This window comes from Benincasa hispida, chromosome 3, assembly GCF_009727055.1.
Source record: "Benincasa hispida cultivar B227 chromosome 3, ASM972705v1, whole genome shotgun sequence".
Lineage (NCBI taxonomy): Eukaryota > Viridiplantae > Streptophyta > Magnoliopsida > Cucurbitales > Cucurbitaceae > Benincasa > Benincasa hispida.
In genome coordinates this window covers 69,037,613-69,063,941 of record NC_052351.1, presented here as the reverse complement: position 1 = coordinate 69,063,941, position 26,329 = coordinate 69,037,613, and the positions used below count along the sequence as shown (strand labels likewise).

Below are 26,329 nucleotides of genomic sequence, written 5' to 3'. Positions count from 1 at the left end.
CAGAGAAAATTACCGATGATGATATGTTAGAGAAGACATTTTCTACATTTCATGTCTCAAATATGCTCCTGTAGCAGCAATATTGACAAAAAGGTTTTAAACAATATTTTGAATTAATTTCATGTCTTCTCGTGACCGAACAAAATAACGAGTTATTGATGAAAAATCATGAACCTCGACCAATCGAAACAACACCATTCCTTGAAGTGAATGCTGTGAATTTTAATAATAATCGTGGTCGAGGTCATGGTCACGGTCGAGGTCGTGACTGTGGTAGAGGAAGAAATAATTATTATTTTCGTGGTGGTCGTTCTAATCATTTAAATTTCAAAAAAACCACACAAAATGATGGATCACAAAGGAAAAGCTCCACAAGATAAAAGTTCAAAGGGTGTTAAAAATAAATGCTTCCGATGCAGAATAATTGGGCATTAGTCACGTACCTGTCGTACGTCAAAACACTACCTCTATCAAGCCTCCCTGAAGCAAAAAGAGAAAAATGTTGCATACCAGGATAATGATATATTTGACTCATCCCATATGAAAATTTTGGATGTGGCGGACTTCTTTGAATCTCATGAAGAAAAGATTGGCACAGTTGGTGGCACATCAAGTGTTTCTTTTGACTTTGAGAATATTTATACTTAATGTTGTTATTTTCTTTTATCTATCTTCATATTTTCGTTTAGTAACTTTTGTATATTTTAAGTGTTGTTTTTCTTATTGTAATTATTTTTTTTTTAATGAAGAAACATGGATCATTTTCATATGTTGGGTGTTAAAAAAATTAGCAAAGAAGATTTATGTCTAACAAACATTACAACTACACATACAATACTTACAAATAAAAAATATTTTTCCAAATTGACAATGCTGAAAGCAAAAGTAAATACAGTATCAAGTTCTGCAAACTTGATCAAAGGTTTTGGAAAAGCAAATATTATTTTGTCTAGAGCAACAAAATTTACAATTAACAATGCATTATTCTCTAGTCAATCAAAGAGAAATCCTCTAAGTTTTAAAGATATACGTTGCAATGGTTATCATATTGAGATTGATAGTAAAAATAATGTGGAATATCTATATATCACATCCACTATCTCAAATGAAAAACGTATATTGGAAGAGTTGCTTGCTTTATCTTCTGGATTGAATTATACTCATATACGAGTAATTGAAACATATGCAACAATGAACCTAAAGTTCATGAATCTAGACATATTTACAATTTGGCATGACCAATTAGGTCATCCAGAATCTATAATGATGAGGAGAAGTATTGAGAATTCAAATGGACACCCATTGAAGAACCAGAAGATTCTTCAATCTAATGAATTATCATGTGATGCTTGCTCTCAAGGAAAATTGATAATTAGACCATCATCAGCTAAAATGGGGACTAAATCACCTGCATTTTTAGAACGAATTCATGGTGATATATGTGGACCTATTAACCCACCAAGTGAACCATTTAGATATTTTATGATATTAATAGATGCATCCAGGGTCACACATGTGCTTATTATCAAGTTGAAATCTTGCATTGCAAGATTACTTACTCAAATAATTAAGTTAAGAGCACAATTTTCTAATTATATAATTAAAACCATTCATCTTGATAATGCTGATGAATTTACATCCTAAGTTTTTGATAATTATTGTATGTCAATTTGGATACAGGTTGAGCATCTTGTAGATCATGTTCATAAACAAAATGATTTAGCATAATCGTTTATAAAACGTTTGCAATTAATTGCAAGACCATTACTTGTGAGAGCTAAGCTTCCTTCATATGTATGGGGACATGCTATTTTGCATGCAGCATCACTTGTACGCACTAGGCCAGTAAGTTATCATAAGTACTTTTCATTACAATTAGCTTATGTTCATGAGCCAAATATTTCCCATCTGAGAATTTTTAGATGTGCAGTATATATTCTAATTGCTCCACCATGACGCATAAGATGGGTCCTCAAACGAGGTTAGGAATATATGTTGGATATGATTCCCCATCAATTATTAAATATCTTGAGCCCTTGATGGGTGATATATTTACTACACGATTTGTTGATTGTCATTTAATGAGATAATTTTCCAACATTAGGAGGGAGGAATTAAGAAGTTGGAAAAATAAATTACATGGAATACATCGTTATTGTCTCATTTAGATCCCCTTACAGATCAATGTGAACTTGAAGTTTATAAAATAATTCATTTGCAAAATATAGCAAATCAATTACCAGATGCATTTATAGATCAAAGAAAGTAACTAAGTGACATATACCAGCTGCATATGTTCCATAAAAAATTGATATCCCAACACAACAAGTTGTCACTAATGAGTCTGGAACACGGCAGAAGTGTGGTAGACCAGTGGGTTCCAAAGATAAAAATCCTCGAAAACGAAAAATAATTAATAGTAAAAAAGACTTGGTTGAGGATATATATACCCATAAAGAAATCCTCGACATGACTAGTGAGGAAGGTGAAATACCTAAAGATAATAATGAAATTTCAATAAACTATGTCATGACAGGAAAAAGATGGAATCGAACTAATATAATTATTGATAACATTTTTGCGTATAATGTTGCTCTTGATATTATATCTGAAAATGAGGATCCTGAACCAAAATCTGTTGAAGAATGTCGACATATAAAAGATTGGCTTCAATGGAAAGAAGCAACCGAGGCAGAATTAAACTCACTTTCAAAACGTCAGGTTTTTGGACCTGTAGTCCGAACACCAGAAGGTGTTAAACCTATGAGATACAAATGAGTATTTATGAGGAAAAGAAATGAAAATAATGAGGTCACAAGATATAAAGCAAGACTAGTTGCACAAGGTTTTTCACAAAGACCTGGTATTGATTTTGAGGAGACGTATTCTTTGGTGGTGGATGCAATTACATTAAGATATTTAATTGGCTTGACTGTGTATAAAAGTCTGGATATGCATCTTATGGATGTAGTCACAGCATATTTATATAGATCTCTTGATAATGATATTTATATGAGAATCCCAGAAGGATTTAAGGTACCTGAAACATATACATCAAATTCTCGGGAATGGTAATCAATAAAGTTACAAAGATCACTATATGGATTGAAACAATCAGGACGTATGTGGTACAATCGCCTGAGTAGATATTTATTGAAAGAAGGATATCAAAATAATCCAATATGTTCGTATGTTTTTACAAAGAAATCACAATCAGGATTTGTTATTATAACTGTATATGTTGATGACTTGAATATAGTTGGAACTCCTAAAGAGCTTTCAAAGGCAATATAATATCTTAAGAAAGAATTTGAGATGAAAGATCTCGAAAAAAATAAAAATTTTCCTTGGTTTGCAAATTGAGCATTCAGCAGATGGAATATTTATTCATCAGTCAACTTATACAGGAAAAATTTTGAAAAGATCCACATCCATTAAATATTCCAATGGAAGTCCATTCATTGGATATAAAGAAATATATATTTCGACCGAAGAACTTCTTGGTCCTAAGGTACCATATCTTAGTGCAATTGGTGCAATTATGTATCTTACTAATAATACAAGATCAGATATTAGCTAGATATAATTCTTCTCCTTCAAAAATACATTGGAACGGAATTAAGCATATACTCCGTTATCTCCAATGATCAATCGATATGGGTTTATTTTATTCAAATAAATCAAATTTTGATCTAGTTGGTCATGCAGATTCTAGATATTTATCTGATCTACATAAAGCTGGATCTCAAACAGGTTATCTGTTCACATGTGGAGGAACTGTTATATCATGGCGATCGGTTAAACAGACTATAAAGGCCACTTCCTCAAATCATGCTGAAATTCTTGCAATTCACGAGGCTAGTCGAGAATGTGTATGACTAAGGTTAATGACTCAGAACATTCGTGAAATGTGTGACTTGTCTTCTAATAAAAATCTTCCAACAATATTATACTAAGACAACACATCTTGCATAGCCCAAATCAAAGGAGGATATATTAAAGGAGATAGAACAAAGCATATTTCACCGAAACTTTTCTACATTCATGATCTTGAAGAAAATGACGACATCACTGTACAACAAATTTGTTCGAAAGATAACCTAGTAGACTTATTTACAAAGGCATTACCAACCGCAACTTTTGAAACATTGGTGCACAATATTGAAATGCGGTGACTCAGAGATCTTAAGTGATGTTTTCGTGAGGGGGAGTAAATATATTGTATTTTTTTTTAGGAGTATGTATTATATGAAATATGTACTCTTTTTTCTTCCCTAGGGTTTTTCCCATTGGGTTTTTCTTAGTAAGGTTTTAACGAGGCATGTTTATTGCATATTTCATACATATTTCATATATACATATTAAAATGCGGTGACTCAGAGATCTTAAGTGATGTTTTCATGGGGGGAGTAAATATATTGTATTTTGTTTAGGAGTATGTATTATATGAAATATGTACTCTTTTTCCTTCCCTAGGGTTTTCCCCATTGGATTTTTCCTAATAAGATTTTAACAAGGCATATTTCATATATATATGGGCTAAGGGGAGTATTATGAATATAATAATAGAAAATAGATACCCATTACTTAGTGTCCCAAAGGTCATGTGTCACCATTCATGTTGTCCATGTGTCACGTAACTTGTCACTTTGCATATAAATAGTGGCATTTAGTGAATCTTAAGAACACACCTATATTGGTGAGAATTCCACTTCCACCAATTTCCATATTATCCAATTTCATGATTTTAGTTATTTTATGTCTTAGTTATTTTATTTTATAATTTTAGTTTTTATTTATTTATTATTATTATATAAAAATATTATTATATTATATTTTTCATATCCATATTCCTGTTGTGCTCCTCAATTTTCATAACAAATTTGTTTTCTAAAAAGAGACTTACTGAATGCGTGAGTGTGGTGTTTCTTTTCTTCTTCTAAATATCAACCTAAACAACCTAATGAGAAGAATTTAAGATGGTAAACTAATGGAGAGATGGTAAATTTAAGATTTGGCAAAGGGATAGAATAGTTCAAAAATGATTCTCCCTTTAGCCATTTTTTAAGATGGTAAAATGGGCCGTCAAACTTTGCATTTTAAAGTTATATTAGGCCTTTTTTTCTAGTAGTGTTATAGAACATAGAATGAGAACTATTCAAGCACGATATAATGCTAAATAGATGTACTACATACTTTTTTACGTTATGGAACTTAACAACCTTCTATATACCTTTTTACATGATAGAACTTAACAGCGTTGTTGAGAAATATTTGTGAAGAGGACTTTTGTTAGATGTATATATTTTCTTTTTCTTTTTTTGAGATCTTTTTTGTAAAAGTGAGTAATGATAGTTGTTAGGTGTATATTTTTTTTGAGTTGTAAAACAATTAATTTGGGTAATATTTGGGTGTATTCCGAGTAGCACCCATCTTTATGCATCCCACTCTCCGCACTCACATTAAAAAAATCATTAAAATATTTCAAAAAATAAATAAGAAGAATTTAACACATATCAAATTATGATTGGACTATTTCATGGGATGCACAAAGATAGATGCTACCCACACATAAATATTTTTCATTAATTTAGTATGTAAAAAGGTAGTTGATTATCAAGTATGATGTATTTTAAGAAGTGGTGAGAATACAATATTAGTTTAACATTAAAAGTTTCCAAGGCTTACATCATTTTCATCATCAAGACATCCAAAAAAAACAAGTTTTTCAAAAAGAGTCCAAAATTATATATATATTTTTAAAGAAAGTAAGTACAATAGGTAGTATTTTTAAGAATAATAAGCACGTGTATAACATCAATTTTTAAAAATTGCAAATATAGCAAAATCTATTAGCGATAGATTTTTATTGCGGATAGACTCTTACTATGATATGGTCTATCACTGATATATCACTGATAAACTATCTAAAAATTTCCATATTTGTGAATTTTTTTACATTATACTATATTTGCGAATATTTTAGATCTGATTGCTATATTTGCAACTGTCTCTAGACTACGAGAAGGTAAAAAATGTCAATTTCTCAAAAAGAAAGAAGAAACCCTAAAACAGCTAGCCAAAACCACGCTGGAAAAGAAATTGAGTATGGATAATCATTTTCAACCTTTTATTTTAGATGTTCAAGTTTGATAAAAATGAATCCATATTTTCATTAAAAACTAAATTTGAGAGTGGTGGCCGATTTTTTTGCCTATTTTAGAGGTGTACCATTAGCCCGTTCTAAATAGCACATTTCTAGTTTATTTTTTCAATCAATTTGTTTGAGCATTACCAATTTCTCCTTCCTCTTCCTCCTCTCCATGATTTCTTCTTAGGTGTTCAAAAAACCCGATGACCTCAAAAAATTGATCAACCCTCTAACCTATACAATTTGGGTTGAGTTAATTCAAATAAAAGAAAATTTTATGGATTTGGTTGGTTCATAGATCCACCTCAAATAACCTTAACCAATCCAAATCAACCAAAACTTATTATTTACTTTAAAATGTAGATTTTTTTTTTTTTTTTTTTTTTTTTTTTTTTTCTTTTTATGCATTTGTTCTATTTATTCATTTAAGTATTATTTATTTTCTATATATTTTTTAACTTATCCTCCAACAAACTTCGCTAAAAATTATTTTTTCAACACTTTGGAAAGAAAAACTTTCATTATATAAATTGAAATTGAGTTGCTAATCTTAATTCAATGTATGAAAATAATTAAATCAAATGTTTACGTGTAACATTTATTTATTTTGGAACAAAATTTAAAAAAATAAAAAAAAAAAGACTTGGGTAACCCAAACCATCCCAACCCAAATGTTTTATGATTGAGTTGGGTTCATTCTTATTAAAAAGTTATTTGGTTGAAAAAATTTACAACCCGAACAATTGGGTTGGGCCTAAAAAATTTTTCAACCCAACTCAACCTATGAACACCCATATTTCTTATTCTTCAAGCTCTCTATTTTATTTTTTCTTATTTTTAAGGTGGGTTGCTGACTTTATGTTCACTATAGTTGCGTCGTTCGCTGAAGTGATCGTGCAATGTTCAGAGCTATTCGCCATTGCTACTCATCGTCGATCATGAGGATTCGCCGAACGAGATGTTGCTGTAGTGGAGGTTTAGGTGTTCGCTGGAGGCTAGAATTCCGTTAGCTGGTGGATCTGGTCGCATGAAATTTGATGCTGAACTACAGAGTTCATTAGAGCTACCTATTAGGGGTATTCATGGATTGAGTTGGGTTGGGTTGAAAGACTTTTTAGATCCAATCCAATTGTTCGAGTTGTAAATTTCTTCAATTCAAATAACCGTTATTAAAAAATGAACCCAACCCAATCCAAGCATGAAATATTTGGGTTGGGTTGGTTCGGGTTAATCGGGTCATTTACTTAAAATTTTGTTCTAAAAAGAAGCAAAACATAAATATGTAAAAATTCAACTTAATTATTTTCATATATTGAATTAAGTTTAACAACTCAATTTCAATTTATATAGTGAAAAATGTGCAAAGAAACTACTTTAAGAGTTGTTGAAGAATAAATTATTAAAAACTTATTGAATTCAGGTTGGTTTGTGTTATATTAGGTGAATTCATGAACCAACTCAACCCATAAAATTTTCATTTATTTGAACCTAACACAACCCAAATGACTTGATAACTCAACCCAAACCGCACGGATTAGGTTGGATTGATCGATTTTTTTTCGGGTCATCGAATTTTTTGAATATCCCTACTGCCTATAGGCATTGGAGATAAGCTTCTGCTGGAATCATCGTGTGTCGTTCACCGCCGCTGTGGTGGTTCGGCCTTTGCTGGAATTTCTTCCTTTTTCACTTGTTCTTTCCTTTGTATATTTTTCACTTTGACTCTCTATTTGCTTACTCTCTCTTTTCTGTTTTTTCTTCTAAATCTCATCCTCTTTTCTTCTCCAATTTACCCTTCATATGTACTTTTATAGTGATTGATAGGTCTAAAATTAGCTCAAATGTCAGTAGGAGTGTGAGAAAGTGGGGGAAAAAGTGGGGAATGAGAGAAAAATGGTGGTAAGAAGATGAAGAACGATAGTTAGTCGAAGAATTAATTATTTATTTATTTTTGGGATGTTTTTAAATATAGAAAAATTAACCAAATATTTACAAATAATAGTAAAATATCACAATTTATTTATAATAGAACGCGATATATACTAATAGACTACTATCTATGTCTATCCTGAAACATATAGACATAGATAGTAGTCTATCAGATAGACTGTGATATTTTATTATTATTTGTGAATATCTTCAACAATTTTTTTTTTATTTAAAATAATTTTTCTTTATTTCTTTAAAATTACCTTTTTATTTTTCATATTGTTTTTACCTTTTTTTATATAAAATTTTACTTGAAAGAAAAAAAAAATCATTTTCCTTTTTTAAAACTTACATTAAGACGTAAATGTTATAAAAATAAAGAGAAAATAAAGATTTTAAAATCAAGCCGCAGGGAAAAATTTTGAGTGTGGGTTTAAAATGTAGAGTGAATTGAGTTTTCTCAATTTGACAATATGAGCTTGCACCTAGCACAAATCAACCATAATATTAATGCAAAAATCTACGATTTTAATCATGAGATCCTTATTAGATTATCTTCGTTATGTAACCAAAATCAAATGCCTGAAAGGATCGGAGGAGGGTAAATGATAACGTCCCTGAAGTGCTATTAGGACACAGATTTCAATGTCTTTAATTCTTCTACCTACCATTCATTCTACAGTATATAAGTAGAAAATGCCTTGACATTTAATGGGGCTACTATAGCTTTCAACTTCTTTCGGTTTTTGTTTATGAGTCTCGAGCAAACAACCGCTCACCACAAGTAAAGGATCACTTATATGTAATCAGCGGTAAGTGATCGTTGATAACACACTAAGAATTGCTTTTTCTTTTTCTTTTTCTTTCCACTTTCTCTTGCCTATGACACAATCTTTTTCTCTTTTTTTATTTTACAATTTTTTCTAAATATAATTAAAGTATCAATTCACAATTCGAACATGTCGAAAGGACTACAATAAAAAGTTAAACACTAAAGAGTTCTACAAAGTACACAAAATAAAAATTTCAAACAACCATCTTCAAAGTTTAAGTCACATAAAAGCAAATAACAAACCAAACACTTAATAATAACATAGTAACATATTACAAAAGTCCAATCAATACAAATAAATCTGCTCACTTGTCAATCATTATTCTCAAATTTGTTCATTTGCCTTTCACATTAGCCTCTTTCACATTCTTCCCATTATTTGTCACATTACCCTCATTCTCCTTGTTTTTTGCCTTTTCCACTTCGTTCAAACTCGATATGAAGACTAAGAAAAAATGATAAACTTGTTAGTAGTTATTATAATAAATATATAAATAAATATGTTAAAAAAATATATACATATGTTTAAAATATACGAACCTTCCTCGTCATCTACAATTTCCTCAAGTATTGTCGTAAATCAATGCTAATGTGTTCTGAATGTAACCAATTTTGTGCACATACAAATACATCAATTGTGGTTGAAGATAATGAGGTACGAAAAGGATCAATTACTCTCCCACTAGTGTTGAATGCAGACTCAGAAGCAATTGTGGATACTGAGACTGCTAAAAGATCTCGTGCAATTTTGCTAATAATCTTATATCTAGAAGAATTCCCCTTCTACCAATCTAAGATATCAAAGTTATCATCACGTGTAACAAGAGGCTCCAGTAAGTAAATACCAATTTCTGAATCCACACTTTGTGAATCCTCTTCATCCAAATCTTCAAAATCAAAACGGAAAACCTCTGAAGCACTTGTAGTTCTTAATGGAACACTTTTAGTGGTACATAAAGATTGACCCTTATTAGCAACTGACAATGACAAATTGTATTCATTGAACAATGCTCTCAAAACACCCTCTACCTTACTTCCTAAGGCTTTTGCCATATCAACATCAAATAACTGATTTAGGCAATACAAAAGAAATTTCATCTCATAACGAGGGTCCAAAACGAAGGCAACATACAAGAATAAATGTGTTCTATCTTTTTTCCTCAATGCTTATCAAACTTTTCTTGCATTTTCGTTGTCATTTCATGCAAAAGCACATCATTAGGACTAGTTGCACTTGAATATTTGTTTATGCAATTCTGAACAATACTAATCTCATGGAAGACTGTATTGTAAGTAACATACAAGGACCCTGAAAGGCTAACAGTTACTTCATAGAACACTAACAAGAATTTGGTAAATATTATGGCAATTTCCCAATCCCTAGTGGTCAATTTATCCTCCTCGTTCATATAGACTGTGTCGTAGTCTTCTAACCTCTCAAATGTCTTTTCAAATTTTACAACTACCTCAAGTATCAAATAAGTAGAATTCCATCTAGTTGGAATATTAAAATACAACATACTTGTACTATCTATGTTCTCCTCTTCGATACACTTCTTAACTATAGTAAGTCGAGCAGGAGAATATCTAGCAAGCCTCACGACATCTCGAATTCGAACCAATGAATCATTAACATCTTTTAGGCCATCCCAAACAATTAAGTTTAATATATGTGCACAACATCGAACATGCAAGAACTCACCATCTAACACCAACCCATGCTTAAAACGCTTCTTCAGATAAGCAATTGCAGTATCATTTGACGAAGTATTATCAACGGTCAATGTCATCACCCTTTCAATACCCCACTGTTTTAGACATTTCTCAACCTCTTTTCCTACCGTTTCCCCTCTATGGTTCTCAATTTGGGTGAAATTAAGAATTTTCTTATGTAACTTCCAATCTTTATCAATAAAGTGTGCAGTTAAAACCAAAACGTTCATATTTTGGATTGATGACCACGTATCAGTTGTGAGTGACACTCTATATCCTTGATTCACAAAAATGTCTTTCAACTTCTCTTTCATGCTATCATATATTCCCAAAATATCCCTAGCAATTATTTTTCGAGAAGGAAGAACAAAATTTGGTTCTACTAAAGTCAAAGTCTCATTCACAAACCTCTTAAATCCTTGGTTCCCACGAATTTAAATGGCAACTCATCAATTACAATCATCTCAACAAGTAGTTTTCGAGCACACTCAATAGTAAACATCTTATAGCTAACGGATGAATGTAAACTATCTCTAATACTCTCATTCTTCTTAAAGACCAACTTACTTTGTGTTGCATCTAACTTATACTTCTTAATCTGATAAGAATTTTTTTTACAGTAGTTTTCAATATGCATTCTCATAGTTGAATTTTCATTCCTTCTAGGATGACATGCATACACCATACCACAATAGTTACATTTAGCATGTGGACACTTTATTTAGAATATTTATTAAAGTGATCCCATATCATAGATGAATTTTTTCTCTTTGTTCCATTTGCACTTGCGGGCTTTGAAACTATCTCCTCACTTTGATCTTTTTGTGGTGGTGGAGGAGGTATCACAATAACATCATCATTGAAATCGTTGGTCTTGCTCATTGTTTGTGATGGTACCTATAAAGGGGAAAATAGAGAGAAAACTTATTACTACCAAACAAATTAGATAGAAACAAAAATTATTTTATGATAGCATGAATTCAAAAACAATAACAAAATGCATTTCATGTCAAAAGTATTTTATTTCAGTTATCACTTCACTGCAGCTGAAAGTAATAGTTAAAAAACAATTGAATTCCTCTCATGGTAAAAAAGGAAAATGCAATAATAAGAATATAAAACAATAAACTCATTTAAGCTAATTCACGGAAGAAAGTAAACAGATTCTTGGCATGATAAATAGAATTTAGGAAATAAAATAACTAGGCCATGTTTCCAAGGAAAAAAAGGAAGGATAAAAGACAAATTTAGAGAATTAAAGCATAAATCAGAAGGAGAGAGAAGGAGATACATATTCATACATATGTAGTCAAAAGGAGATACATAATCAGAGGCCCTTTTTATCATTTCCCCAACTCGAATCGTTATTCTTTCTTATCTAATGTAGTACATAATCATACATATTTCTAATCTGTAAATTGAGAGAAGGAGATACGAAAAGAAAAACTTACTTGAAGTGATGCTAATGCAAATCAAAATTGGAATGGAGATTGGAGATGGAGTTGGAACGGAATCGGAGATTGGAGGTGAGCCTTACTTAAGGTGAGGCTGGAGATGGAAATATGAGATGAAGTCGGAACGGAATCGGAGAGTGGAGGTGAGCCTTACTTGAGGTAAAGGCTGGAGATGGAGATTGGAGATTGGAATTGGGACCGTTGAGCCGTTGGAATCGAAACTAAAGTTGGAATTGGAAGAGATGGAAATTGGAGTATGGAGAATCGAAGATGATAGAGATGGTCAAATGGAGATGGAATCGAGACCGACCGTCGAGGGACTAGGGAGAACTGAGAGTCTGAGAATGAGAAGATTCGAAGAACTAAAAACCCTAAACCTAAACTAAAAGTATATATAAGGTTCGGTTCAGTTTTAGAAACGGTTTTCGAACTTGAAACCAAATTGAATAGTTTAAATTTGATTTAGATTTGCAACGAACAACATTGAATCATTTTTTTTTTTTTTTTTTTTGTTGATGATTCGATTCGATTTTGTAAATCGATTCGATTTATACAGTTTCACTTTCCAACCTTAGTATGACTCACTTGGCCGATCGAGTATGTTAATCAAAATTACTCATCTTTTTGTTATTCCTTTCTTTTCCAAGGAACTTAATTAAATAAATATCTACTCCTAATTTCCATCGCTTTTATCCTTTATGTATTCTTAAGACGATCAATCAACATCGTACCCTCTAACCTTCGTAGTCCCGTCTGGATTTGTGTTTCTGTTCGAGTGACTTAATCTTCTACTCATCTCGCAAAAAATGTTGGTGAAGATGCAGTATTTGGATACGCCCTGCTTTCATGGACTGGGTTCAACCCTTAGGGCAACCATCGTAGGAGCCTCAGTTTCTCCTCCTGATAATCTCGTTCCCATTTCCAAGAAGCACAAGGACTGGTGGATTCTTGAATGTCCGAACAGAGTGTTAAAGAAGGTTGGTGGAGTTCAAAAATCCACTAATGATAACGGTCGTCGCCGGCAGGAAATTCGGTTGAAAAAAGTGAGTAAAATGGAGGAACGAGAAACCCAGAAAAAGAATCGCCATTTGGGTTATAGAGATGCGGGAGAAGATGGAAATGGGTCGGTGGAAAAAGTGCACTCAAAGTGTTCGACGAAATGGCTATCGTATGGTGGATGCATACCGGCGATTTTGCAAGCCTTGGATGAGGTAAGTGACCTGGACGAAGCACTGAAGCCTTGGAAAGATAAGCTTAACAATAAGGAAAGGAGTATTATTTTGAAAGAACAAACCAGTTGGGAGAGGGCTTTGGAGATTTTTGAGTGGTTTAATATGACCGGTTGCTATGAAGTGAATGTGATTCACTATAATATTGTACTTGGGATTCTTGGGAAGGCCCAAAAATGGAGGCTAGTTGAGAGTTTGTGGATGGAAATGAATAAAAAGGGGATTAAACCAATAAATTCGACTTATGGGACATTGATTGATGTTTACAGCAAAGGAGGGTTTAAAGAAGAAGCGTTGGTTTGGCTCGAGAGGATGAATGAACAAGGAATGAAACCTGATGAGGTTACCATGGGAATTGTTGTTCAACTGTATAAGAAGGTCGGTGAGTTTCAGAAGGCTGAAAGTTTCTTCAAGAAGTGGTCATCAAGTAACTCAATGAAATGTGAGATTACCAACAAGAAGAAAGTAGCTTCTGTTAAAGTTGAGAGTTCCCTGCACCCTCCTAGTGTTAGTTTGAGCACCTATACGTATAATACATTGATCGACACATATGGGAAGGCTGGACAGCTACAAGAAGCCTCTACAACTTTTGAAAGTATGCTAAAGGAAGGAGTTGCCCCGACAACTGTGACTTTCAATACTATGATTCACATTTGTGGAAATCATGGCCAATTGAAAGAAGTGACATTTCTAATGCAGAAGATGGAAGAGCTTCAGTGCCCACCTGATACAAGAACATACAATATCCTCATTTCTCTTCATGCTAAGCATGATAATATTGACTTAGCTTCATACTATTTTGCAGAGATGGAGGAGGCCGGTCTTCAACCAGATATAGTGAGTTACCGCACTCTTTTGTATGCTTACTCTATAAGGCATATGGTGGTGGAGGCTGAAAAACTTGTAACCAAAATGGACGAAAGAGGCCTTGAGATTGATGAATTCACCCAATCTGCATTGACCCGCATGTATATTGATGCAGGAATGCTTGAAAAGTCATGGTCATGGTTCTGGAGATTTCATCTTGCAGGGCATATGAGCTCTGAGTGTTATTCTGCCAATATTGATGCATATGGAGAGCGTGGGTGCATTTTAGAAGCAGAGAGAGTTTTCGTTAGCTGCCAAGAAGAAAAGAAGTCCACTGTCCTTGAGTTTAATGTGATGATTAAAGCCTATGGTGTGGTAAAGGATTATGCCAAAGCACAAAAACTATTTGACAGTATGGAGAGTAATGGTGTCACTCCTGACAAATATAGTTATAGTTCTCTGATACAGATATTGGTTGGTGCTGACATGCCGGCCACGGCACTTGCTTATCTAAAGAAGATGCAGTTAGCCGGATTAGTAAGTGATTGCTTTCAATATTCAATGGTTATATCGAGCTTTTCAAAATTGGGTCATTTAAAAATGGTGGATAAACTATATAGAGAGATGGTCAAACATGGTGTGCAGCCTGACATCATTGTTTATGGTGTGTTGATAAATGCTTTTGCTGATACGGGAAATGTTAAAGAAGCTATTAGTTATGTGAATGCGATGAAACAAGATGGTTTGTCTGGTAACACAGTGATATATAACTCCTTGATAAAACTCTATACCAAAGTTGGCTACCTCAAAGAAGCACAGGAAGCATACAATATGCTTGAACAAACAGATGATGGTCCAACTGTATACTCTTCAAATTGTATGATCGACCTTTATAGTGAACGTTCGATGGTTAAAGAAGCCGAAGCGATATTTGAGAGCTTGAAGAGAAAGGGAGAAGCAAACGAGTTCACTTTTGCTATGATGTTGTGCATGTACAAGAAAATTGGAAGAATACAGGAAGCCATTTGTATTGCTAGACAGATGAAGGAACGAGGACTTTTAACAGATTTGTTGAGCTTCAATAACATGATCAGTTTATATGCAATGGATGGACGATTCAAAGAGGCTGTTAGTATATTCGAAGAGATGATGAAAGCTGCTATTCAACCTGATGAATGCACATATAAATCGCTTGGGGCCGTTCTATTAAAATGTGGAGTTTCAAAGCAGGCTGTCAGCAAGTTAGAAGTAGCAGCAAAAAAGGATGCCCAGAGTGGATTACAAGCATGGGTTTCAGTTCTGTCTTCTGTTGTTGGAATGAATGTTAAGGAAGATGATCTGTAAGTTATTCTACTTTGCCTTGAGAAAGGACCAACTAAAGTTACTTCTGCCACAAGTTAGCTTAAAGCACCCAAATTTGAAGGGAAATTCAAAGCTTGTGAAATGTGGAGATTCGACCTTAAACACAATGGCACTGAAACATGTGGGGGAAGATTGGCCAAAATATCTGAGATCTAGAGGGTAGTCAATGTTGATGCGATCGTGGATATGAAGTTGAATGCAAGCTAGCATTAGATTTTCTTCTGCAAGGCAAGGCCTTTGGCAATCTTCAGGTACAAGATGGAACCTTTTTCCCATCGGATCCATCATGTAAAGATACTGAGACAACCAATCCATGGGAAAGTCAACAAGTTTGTAAAGTCTAACTTGTGGTTGCATATGAAAGTGCGTGACTTGTATTTTAATACTGTTCATCTCGTGTGTCATTAAGACATAATTGGCCGCTTTCAAAATAATTGTCGGCATGAGCGTGGCGAAGAAGGCAATGGAGTTGTATATGGGAGAAAAAGGTTTGCTGTTTCGGCTCAACAAATTTGCTTATGCTTCCATTTTTATCATGATTGGAGGTTGGATTGTGTTTCGGTTTGTTTGGCCTTTGCTCAATCTCTACCAGTTGGATACTCCACCATTATCTCCGACTTCTGAATTCAAGGGCTAATGATCGCCAGAGCCATCTCTCTTTTCGTTTCCATCTACTGCGGCTGCTCAAATATTATTCTACCTTTGTAAATTCTTGTGTTAGAGATTTCTTAACTGATAAGTGTTATGGAGAATTTAGTGACTATGAATTTTCATTAGATGCAAATTGAAGTCCAAAAAACAGGGATACTGGGAGTTTTTCCTTCGGTGATTATGAATTGGGTTTTAATAACTCTTGCAGTTTTTACTTTGCCTTTATGCAACCTGAAATTTATATTTTATTCCTGATTTCGTTTTGTTGGTTTTCCTAGCTGAACTTAGAATTCAATGTTGAGTTAGAATTTTAGAGCAACACTAATATTCAATTTTGTTTCTGACACTTGGTGTGGGAATTTTGGTTGAGGGATTTCTGATTTCAAGGTCTTGGAGTTTGGTTGGACAGCTTCTCTTTTCTAACATCTGAGTAGGAGTGAAGTTATCAAGTTAGGCTTATAGCACTTTCTCCAAGGAGGTCGCATGCTTTGAAATTATAGTTTTCCAGCTAAATGCTATAAGCTGATAATTCTTGAAAATTTCCAATTTAGCTCCACAAATTCTTCATGATCGTTGCAAAACAGGGTTCTCTTGGGTTTGTTCTGTTTAAGTTTTCTAGTTCTTCACTTTGTTTCTTTATATTTTGAGCACTTTTCATTTTATCAATGAAAAGTTCTGTTTCCTCTGTTTTTTTTAATTAAAAATTTTTCGAACAGTTTTTTTTTTTTTTTTTTTCTTTTGGGCGGGGGAGGGGGGTTGAAGCCCCCATTAAGTTGTTGCCTAGACTAGTATAACTTGAAGAATGTAGTAGCTGAGGTCAAAGATTCAATTGACTGTTATTGTCCTAAAATGTCGACTCACAAGACTTTTCAGAATCAAGAAGGATCTCGCAAAGAAGATGAAGCAGAATAGGGCAATCTCGCAATGGATCTGCTTGAGAATCAACAACACATTTAGATACAATGCAAAGCGCAGACACTGCCATCGCACCAAGCTAGGGTTTTGAGGTGCTTTCGAATTGTAACATCAATGTTCATTTACTTTGATTTTTAGGGCGTGAAGCTTCAGAAGTCATTATAGGTTGGTGGGGGGTTTTTGGATCTTAAAGAAGAGAGGTCTGGAAACTCACGGTTGAAAGAGATACATTGAGTAGATTGGTGGGGTTTTGGAGACGTTTTTGATTCAAAAACAACATATGAACTTCATCTCCTCTGATTATGGCAAAAGATTGTGGGTTACACAAATGGATTTTTTTTTTCCCCTTCTTTTTCTTATAACTTTTTCATCTCTATTGGATGGATTTCAAGTGAGCAGTCTACTCCGGCGATCCACTCTAGTGGACATTGGCTGCTGTGGTAACACTCACAGTGATTCACGACATATTCAATATGAAAATCCCACCTCAAACAACATCGATCTAAATACCCACAATAGGTAAAGTTCAGATCTGTGTATCCATCTGTTCGAAGAAGATTTCCCTACTGAATTTTTGTCCTTTTCATTTGAAAAGCTCGATTAGGTCTGCAGTGCTTCTCTAATTTAGCTTCATTCCAAGTAATTTACTTTCTCAAATTTTATCCTATTGAATTTTTCCCTTCGTGTTTTAAAACTGCGTTTGATGTGTTCATTTTGCCCATTTTATTAGCTTCGGCTAAATTCATCAAGTTAGACCTTTTTTTTTTTTTGTTGACAGTGATGGTGCTTTATATGTTATCTTTTTAGTTGCAGCTCTTGAAAGCTACCAAAATGCATCTAGGGTAATGTCATGGAGATTACACTCGCTATGGGTTTGTGCAAACACATTTTGTATCATCTAATTTATTGGTAAGTTGCTTTTTTTTTTTTTTTTTTTTTTTTTTTTTTTAAAAATAAGAAACAAACCTTTGATTATATAATTTAGTAGAATTGAAACAGATACTAATACCATACATATGGAAAAGCTGATGTCACTTGCCTCGAGATGCAACTGATCATCCTACAAATTGTTATATGGTGTTTTAGTTTCTTACTTCCATTAACGACTTTTCTTGAACAGGATTTGTTCTATAGGTTGTACAATCGTGTCCCTGAGTTCTAAAGTTTCTTACTTCCATTATGCTAGTGTTTATAGCATTATGGATTTCTATTGATTGTGAAAGTTCTTTTTTTTTTTTTTTAGTTGAGATTGTGTAAGCTGTTGATTGTTGGTATATTTGATCTTTTTTTCCTTGTGTGTGCAGGAGGCATTACATAGCTCGGCTAAGGAGGTTGTATAAATCTCTGAAGTTCATTCATGGTCGTGGAAAGTACACCAGATGAGCCATGATCAACTGTTAGCAAAGTACGTTTGTCCTTTTTAAAATTTTTTGAAAGCAGAGAGTAGCATCCATTTTTTTTCACAAATTTACATGTTTCTATATTCTCTCCATTCCTTCATTTGTGCTTTACTGCCTGGGGAAAATGTTGCACTCTAGAAATTGTTAACAAAATGATCATATTAATTTTTCTTCTTTACTATAAAAGCTTTTGTGAAGAAACATGGGAAAATGATGTTTGTTGTAGTGTAGAATCTTTCATGTTTCATGGGTAAACTTTTGTGATGAAACAGCTGAAAATGACGTTTGTTGTAGTATAGAATCAATAATTCAATAATAGAATTAAATACACTATGGGAGGTTTAGAAATCAAGTTTGTTTATGGTGTAGCCTAAAGAAATAAAATGAGGATTCTCCCCGGTATAAATCAAGAGTTTTTTATTAATGAGAATATGTCTCCAATTCAAGGGGACTCTATTTCTAGGGAATTATAAGAATCCTAAAGGGTGTGTTTGGTATGTGATAAAAGTAGAGAGTTGAATTGAGTTGAGTTGAGTTGAGTTGAGTTGAGTTGGTAATTATTATCTGGAGAGAGAAATTATCTGGGGAGTTAAATTGTTTGTGTTTGTTTACAGAGTTGAGTTGAGTTGTTAATTATTGTCTATGTTTGAGTTGGTAATTATTGTCTGTGTTTGTTGTGCAGAGTTGAGTTGAGTTGGAGGATTTGATGCAATTTTTTTTGTGAAAGAGATTAGTTCTATATTTTTCTGTTCGTTTTTTTATTTCATTCTTATATTTTTTAGTTTTATGCTTTGCTATTGTTGATTAATTTTCAAATATACACGTATTTTCTCAAATCATATATGACATAAACTGGACAATCTCAATTTTTTTCCTCAATTTGTAGAACATAATATATTATTTTTCATATATTCTTTTCAAAAACTATAATAATTATAATTCTCTTCAATCGATAAAACATACCAACAAAATATATTTTATATTGCTGCTCAATTAATTGGTATATTGTATATTGTATATTGTATGTATGTATATTGAATGTATGTATATATATTGAAGGTAATTATCCTAATTACTAATTGGTATATCGTATGTATATATATTGAATCTTGCTAATTTAACTTTATTATTTCACATATCATGCCGTTTATTTTTATATAATATAGATAGTATATTTGGGGGATCCAAATGGCAAAGATGAGGGAAGGGAGAAAGAACTAAAAATAGAATCCAAAGGTTTGAAAATGAGGGTAGAGAGAAAGAAATGAAAATATATTGATTTTTAGGGTTAGTTTTGAGGGATAAAAATGGGGAGTTTTGAGTGGGTAAAAAATGGGTTTTAATAACCCATAGGTTTGACAAAAAAAAAAAAAAAAATCTGGATCCAAACGGCAAAAATGAGGGAAGAGAGAAAGAAATGAAAATATATTGATTTTTAGGGTTAGTTTTGAGGGATAAAAAAGAGGAGTTTTGAGTGGGTAAAAAATGGGTTTTAATAACCCATAGGTTTGACAAAAAAAAATAAAAAAAATATGGATCCAAATGGCAAAGATGAGGGAAGAGAGAAAGAAATGAAAATATATTGATTTTTAGGGTTAGTTTTGAGGGGATAAAAAATGGGAGTTTTGAGTGGGTAAAAAAGGGTTTTAATAACCCATAGGTTTTCTTTATGGGCTTAACAAACATGGATAATAAATACCTATCCAACCCAATATCTCATACCCATTTATCAAACACCTCCAAAGAGATAACTAAAAATGGTTACAAACTAATTTGGTAATTAAAATGTAACTAATCAAGGATTAACCAAGATTAACTTGATTTTACCAAAATATCCTTATCTTATTACATCATATTCTATCTCTCCCCAAAGAAACTTGTCATCGAATTTTAAAATTTTTGGAATGAAACTAGTGAATGAGCTAACTTGTTGCAAGAACACTTCTTTTGATGATTGCAAAATACTCCAACTGAAAATTGTCTTTTAAGGTCATGAACATGCCAAAGCTCCCAAATTAGTCACACCTCCAAAGATATTGAAAATTGGCGTAAAAGAACTCGGGAATTAATCTCCTCTTCCTTGAAAAACACAAACCTGAATTGATAAACTAGTGTGGCCTAATGTCCTCGGGTCACTTATTTGAAATAGATGGGTTGGTTAGTAGATTTCAATAAAGGGAATGGGGTTCAACTTGGAATTAGGTATTGGGTTGTTTTTGGGCTAGAATGATGGGTCATTAGTTGAAATGCCCAAAATTTCAAAAGGAGGATATTAGATCTTCGGGGTTGGGTCAAGAGGAAGAAAATGGGTGGGTGAAGTGTGAGACCGGTTCAGTAACTGATTGGTGTGGTGTTATTCGGGTCGGGTTAGAATTGCAAAAACGGTTCGGAATTTGGGTGAAAATTTCACGGAAAACCTCACCTTGCAAGGTTGATTCGTCTTCTCCTTTCTTGTGTGTGACTGCAAAAGGGTGTGAATCTTGGTGAGACGCATTATATATAAAAGTATTACATTAAGAAGAGAAAGCATAGTTGAAGTGGAAATATCGAAAAAAAGACCCTAAAATACAAGAAACTTTGCATTTAAGCTGAGTAACTTTGATCTTTTTAGTTAATAAAGAAGGAAAACCCCTAATTATTACTATTTTCTTTTTTAAATAATAAAAAAGCCCTAAGGTCCAAAGGCTTTAAGCCTTGAGGCTTCACAAAAAGTGTGCACCTGAGGCACGTCTTATTTTGTTAGCCTCACCTTTTCAATGTGAGGTTCTGATATAAGCCTTAAGTTTAGGCATGCACCCTCGAGAGGGCATTTTAAAACACTGCTTCAAGGATACCAGAATAAATCTCCTTGGGCCAACTAAGTTTCCCCAGTCCACTAAAATCTCCTCCTACGGGACATTACTATTGAACTATGAATCTACTCATTCAACTGACAACAAAGAAGATAAATAGCATTGCTAAAACAATATAAGATCTTTTATGCAAGACACCCCATAGGTCCTAGTTAGGGACCACTCGAAATTCAGCCTCACTTTTATAAACAAATGAAATTTGGCTTTTTGTTGATGTCATCTTGCTGTGAATTTACTAGTTTAATCATTTTTTTCTTCTTCCTCCTTCCTCCTCTCTTTTGTAACATTTTTTTTCTTTTTTTTTTTCGTTGTTTCTGCTTTTTTTTTTTTTTTTTTTGTCATTTTTTCGTTTTTGACGGTTTCTTTCGTTTACACCGCCATCTAGGCGATTTCCCTTTTTTCTTCTCCGACGATTTCTGTTTATGTTCCCCCCCCTCCTTTGTTTTTCTTTCTTTATTCTTCGTTCTGTAGTTTTTTCTTTAAGAAAAAAGTTGATGGTGTGTCTAATGAAGAACAAGACAAAGGAGAGATGAGCGAGAAAACGAGAGGGAGAATATTTTAGGCCTCAAATTATCTACACATACAAACATAGGGTTAGGGACCACAGACATAAATGTTATAAAGGACAACAATGACAGAAGGAGGGGCTTAGGGAATATTTTGGGTAAAAGTTGAGAGTGACTTTTGCAAGGAGAGGACCACCAGCTCTCTCAAATGTGTTGGTTCTTTTTATTTTGAGTTTCATCATTTTTCTTTTAACGAAAGGTTTCTCTGATAGTTTCGATACAAGGGTTGTAATGTTTGCAAGTCGTTGGTAGCTTTGAAAACAGTGTTGATAAATAATCGGGCCCTTGTTCCTTTTCTCTTCTTGTTGTTTTTGTGTTTCTATGTTAGGTGATTGATTCAAGAGAAGAGAAGCCTTACAAGTGGTATCAGAGTCTGCTTCAACCTGGGGCGCACGAGAGTGATGGCTCAAAAGATGATGGAGGAAAGAATGGAAAAGAATGAAAAGGAGATCTCCAAAATGAAGGGAATGCTAATGGGCTTATGTAAGAGTATTGAGAAACTGGCTGAAGAAATAAGGGAGAGCAACACCATTCGCAAGGTTGAAGAATCTGGGATCACGGATGCTCTTTGAATGAAACTGAAAGGGAAGATAGAAGAAGTCGACTCACCTTCTCATACCACGATGGGAGGACTTGACAAGAGCAAGTATAAGAGGTTAGAAATACTGGTGTTCACAGGGGAAAATTCGGAGTCATGGGCCTACAGAGCAGAACATTACTTTGAAATCCATGAGTTGGCCGATCCGGAGAAGGTAAAGATAGTTGTGATTAGCTTTGGACCAAACGAGGTCGACTGGTTTTGTTGGACCAAACCATGTTCTAAAGAAATATCTTTAAGATAAAGACATGTTTTCTATGCTTTTTAAAGAAAGTCATTGTATGACTAGTTTTGCTTGAAACTCGATACCGAAGGACATTTGAGAAGGTATCCGACCAACTCAATACCGAAGGACATTTGAGAAAGTATCCGAGTAGCTCGATACTAAGGAAATTTTGAGAAGGTATCTGAGCAAATATACCTAAGGCATGATGGTACTTCTTTTACATAAGAATCAGTTTTCTTGTCACTCACTGGGCTAGCAAACTCACCCCATTTTTCAAATGTTTTCTTCTCAGGTAGCGAAATGTGAGAAGTTCCAGGGTGCTGCTAAGGTGATGGTCTGCCACAACACTTTCGAAGGGTTTAAAGAATGGTTGTTGTAAACTTTGTAATTAAGTCTTGGAGTTGTATGAATATTACATTGTTGTAATATAAAATAGGCCTACTTAATCAGTTGTTGTTATCTCCTTGACTTAAAGTTCATTGAGTATAGTAAAGAGGTTCAGTTGGACAATAGGTATCACAAAAGGGTGGTATCTGTGGTCCCTCATGCCTCTCCTCGGGCTCAGGAGTGCGGGCTCGGGGCGGGGTATGACAGGATGCATGTTGATTAATGTATGCAATTGATGGAGAGGGAAGGTTTGCATGGTTGCAAGCCTATGTGTTGAGGAAAGGTTGAAGCAAATAGCTTAATCACCAGCTAGTGGGCTAAGTGGCCTTATTAGAGGCTTTAAACAAGAATTAGAAGGACATGTGTCACCCTAATGAACAAGTTGATCATACGGCCTCTAGGATAAAAGGAAAGGTTGGAATGGAGAGCTCGGTTTGTGCAATTTACTCGTGCCAAAGGGGGGAGTTGCTGCCAAACCAAAGCTTGATCAGTGCTGAAGTTGATCTGGGGTAGCCAAGAGGAAATCCCCACGAAGTCGAGTTGAAAGCTGAAGAGTTCCACAAGTGTTCAAGGCTTTCGAATCACTCGAGTAATCTAGAAAAATGGAAAGATTTCAAGCTTATTAAGAGGAACTAGAGGCTGAAATTTTGAGGTAAGGTAGTTAAGATGTTTAGAAACAAGTTCTTAGAAGGAAGTTTTGTGAGATGAGGCCTGGAAATTAAGTTATTTAGACTAGAAGTTGAATCTGGAATGTTGATAGGTTAAACAAGCAAGCAATTGCATCTCAAGTATAAGTACGCAGCTGGCCGGCTAAGATGTGTGTGGACAGGCGTGCACATTGATGAAGGGCATGCGCTAGTGTAACAGCTGTTGACTAAGAAGAGTGTGCAATGTAAGCAAGAGGCTACGAGCGATAGTTGAGGTGCACCGAGGGATGCAGTCACAAGCGCTCGACGCATAGGCAGGGTGGGCGCATTCTAGTGCCAGTAAGCATCCATGTGTGCGTGCTTTCACCTATCAACCAAGTTGTAAGGTAACATCTGGTTAAATGGTGGTGTGTTGATTTGCCTAAGTATTGAAGATGTGCTTAGCTAAGCTATGCGTTGAGGAGTTATTAAGTTTGGTGTTAAGCTTGAATATATAAGTTAAGCTCAAAAGGGAGCTAGTGACATTAACCTGAAGGGATCGAATCCTGCAGCGAAAGCGTTTTGTGAGAACGCCTTGCATCCCGCAATTTGATTTTTACATAAACAAATTTATTATACTAAATCAGAATATAAACATATAAATTAGCATGCTTTGGGAAAAGATTAGAACCATTCTTACCTTTGTAGATTCTCAAGTTCCAAGAACGATGCTCTCGAAGTTCCAACGAACGACTCCTTATATGATCTTGATCACGAATGATTTATTGAACAATCTCGAACGCAACTACGAGAGTAACCTCGTTATTCTCTAGGATTCCAATAGAAGGATAGGTGGTATCTAACTATTGGGATGGGGAGAGGAGAAAATGCTTTTGGAGAGTAGAGAGGATTCTCTTTGTAGTTTAGGAAAATTTTTGGACAATAATGCTTGTGTGTTGTGTATTGTCTGTGTATCTCAAATGGGCCATAGGGAGATCTTTATATAGAGAAGGATCAAGCCCTTTTCCTAATCTTTTTCTATTTTCTTCTGCAATTAATTAATTAAATAACACTTATTTAATTTAGCACAATTAAATGCACTTACTTAATTTAATTTGTACATTAATTAAATAAATATTTATAAATTAAATCCAATTTAATGTATATATATTTAATTATCATAAACAACGTATGTATATGTGCAATATCTCTCTTTTAATTAATTTTTTGTGAATCTAATTCACTTGAATTAATTAATTGAATCTTATTCAAATATTACTTTCCAATTTAATTCGAATTATAGACCATATCCATAATTAATTATATATTAATCACATTAATATATGGTTTTCTCAAATTAATTTGAACAATTCAAATCATCCCTCTTAAATATCCTTTAGTGAGCTAACAATGGGGACCTGGTAGACCTGTAGATCAGAAACTTCAACGATATGAGATTAATTGTCTAAACTCATTAACCAAGTTAATCAATACTCGTTAACTATGGGTACACTCTACTAAAGACCCACAACATATATTTATGTGTCCATGGATATAGACCAATAATAGCAAGTTAGCCCTTCACGAATGTTTATAACTCTAACTGGGTCAAATTATCATTTTACTCTTGGGTTACCTCTGACTCCTTAAGTACCAATGCTTATCTAATGAACAACTTGTTTATGGTCCAACCGATAAATAGAAACCTCTCTCGGGCCAATGAGAGGGTAGGGAGGGAGTTATAACTCTCTCCCCTTAATTCTATCTCTCAATCAGTCGTGTAAAGGGAATGGAGAATGGGTCGTTAAGTTTTTTTTTACAGCTTCTTCATCTTCTTGACAGAGAGGCTCTCTATGTTTTTTTTTTTTTTTTATTACTAGATCTCTTTGTAAAAGATGTTTTTTTCCTCTCATTTGCTTTCTCTCTTCCCAAAAATATACAGAGCTCACACCTCCTGTGATTCTCATCTCCTATAGAGAATACAGAGGTTGATCTCTTGGTAGTGTCTTTTTGTGTTTGTTGTATTTTTTGGAAGGTCGAATTTAGAGGAGAATTCGTGATCGGATCGAGAGAATATGTGAAGACTTTGGTTCTTCAAGGGTAAGTTTTAATTCTTCCCTAGTTCCTTTTATGATAAGCAAGCTGTAGAAATTTAAAATGCATAATTATTCTTCTCAATTTAATTCTATGAAAATTGAAATTTGGGACCAATCCTGCTTCCACTACAAGCCTTACGGTTCCCTTCACTTAAGAAGTTAGATGCAAATGCAAGGGTAAAACGATATTTTGACCTAGTTGTAGTTATGAGCATTTGTGAAGGGTTATCGTTTTGTTGATTGGTTATATCCATGGACACAGAAATAAATCTACAGTGCGAAGAGTGCAGTTATCGGTCTTTAGTGAAGTTCTCGGTAGTGAATGAATATTGATTAATTGGATTAAAGAAGTTTAATCAATTAATCTCATATCATTAGAGCTTATAATCGGTAGGTCCATGAGGTTCTCTCGATAGCTCACTAAAGGAAATACAAGAGGAATGATTTGAATTGTTCAAATCAATTGATGGAATAACATATTAATGAGATTAACATGATATGGTTAATTATAGATTTGATCTATAATTAAGAGAGA

General features: G+C 33.9%; 2 protein-coding genes across 2 annotated transcripts; both read left to right on the top strand.

Moving 5' to 3' along the window:
* Positions 1-12,769: 12,769 nt before the first annotated feature.
* On the top strand, positions 12,770-16,327 carry LOC120073344 (pentatricopeptide repeat-containing protein At3g23020). Its single transcript, XM_039026129.1, has one exon. It carries the CDS (start codon positions 12,886-12,888, stop codon positions 15,457-15,459), a length of 2,574 nt encoding a protein of 857 aa, XP_038882057.1. The 5' UTR covers positions 12,770-12,885; the 3' UTR covers positions 15,460-16,327.
* Positions 15,920-24,689, top strand: LOC120073688. The gene is made up of 6 exons (XM_039026491.1): positions 15,920-16,022; positions 16,680-16,723; positions 16,940-17,562; positions 17,851-17,952; positions 18,348-18,448; positions 22,190-24,689. Exons 1-3 carry the CDS (start codon positions 15,920-15,922, stop codon positions 17,132-17,134), a joined length of 342 nt encoding a protein of 113 aa, XP_038882419.1. The 3' UTR covers positions 17,135-17,562; positions 17,851-17,952; positions 18,348-18,448; positions 22,190-24,689.
* Positions 24,690-26,329: the final 1,640 nt, after the last annotated feature.

What these genes read in the sequence shown, in the direction of transcription:
- LOC120073344 (XM_039026129.1), top strand. Translation starts at nt 12,886, where the DNA reads ATGTTGGTGAAGATGCAGTATTTGGATACGCCCTGCTTTCATGGACTG.
- LOC120073688 (XM_039026491.1), top strand. Translation starts at nt 15,920, where the DNA reads ATGAGCGTGGCGAAGAAGGCAATGGAGTTGTATATGGGAGAAAAAGGT. An exon ending in CATTTTTATCATGATTGGAG is followed by an intron (nt 16,023 to 16,679) that starts GTTGGATTGTGT and finishes TTTCCAATTTAG; the next exon opens with CTCCACAAATTCTTCATGAT. An exon ending in GCAAAACAGGGTTCTCTTGG is followed by an intron (nt 16,724 to 16,939) that starts GTTTGTTCTGTT and finishes AGAATGTAGTAG; the next exon opens with CTGAGGTCAAAGATTCAATT.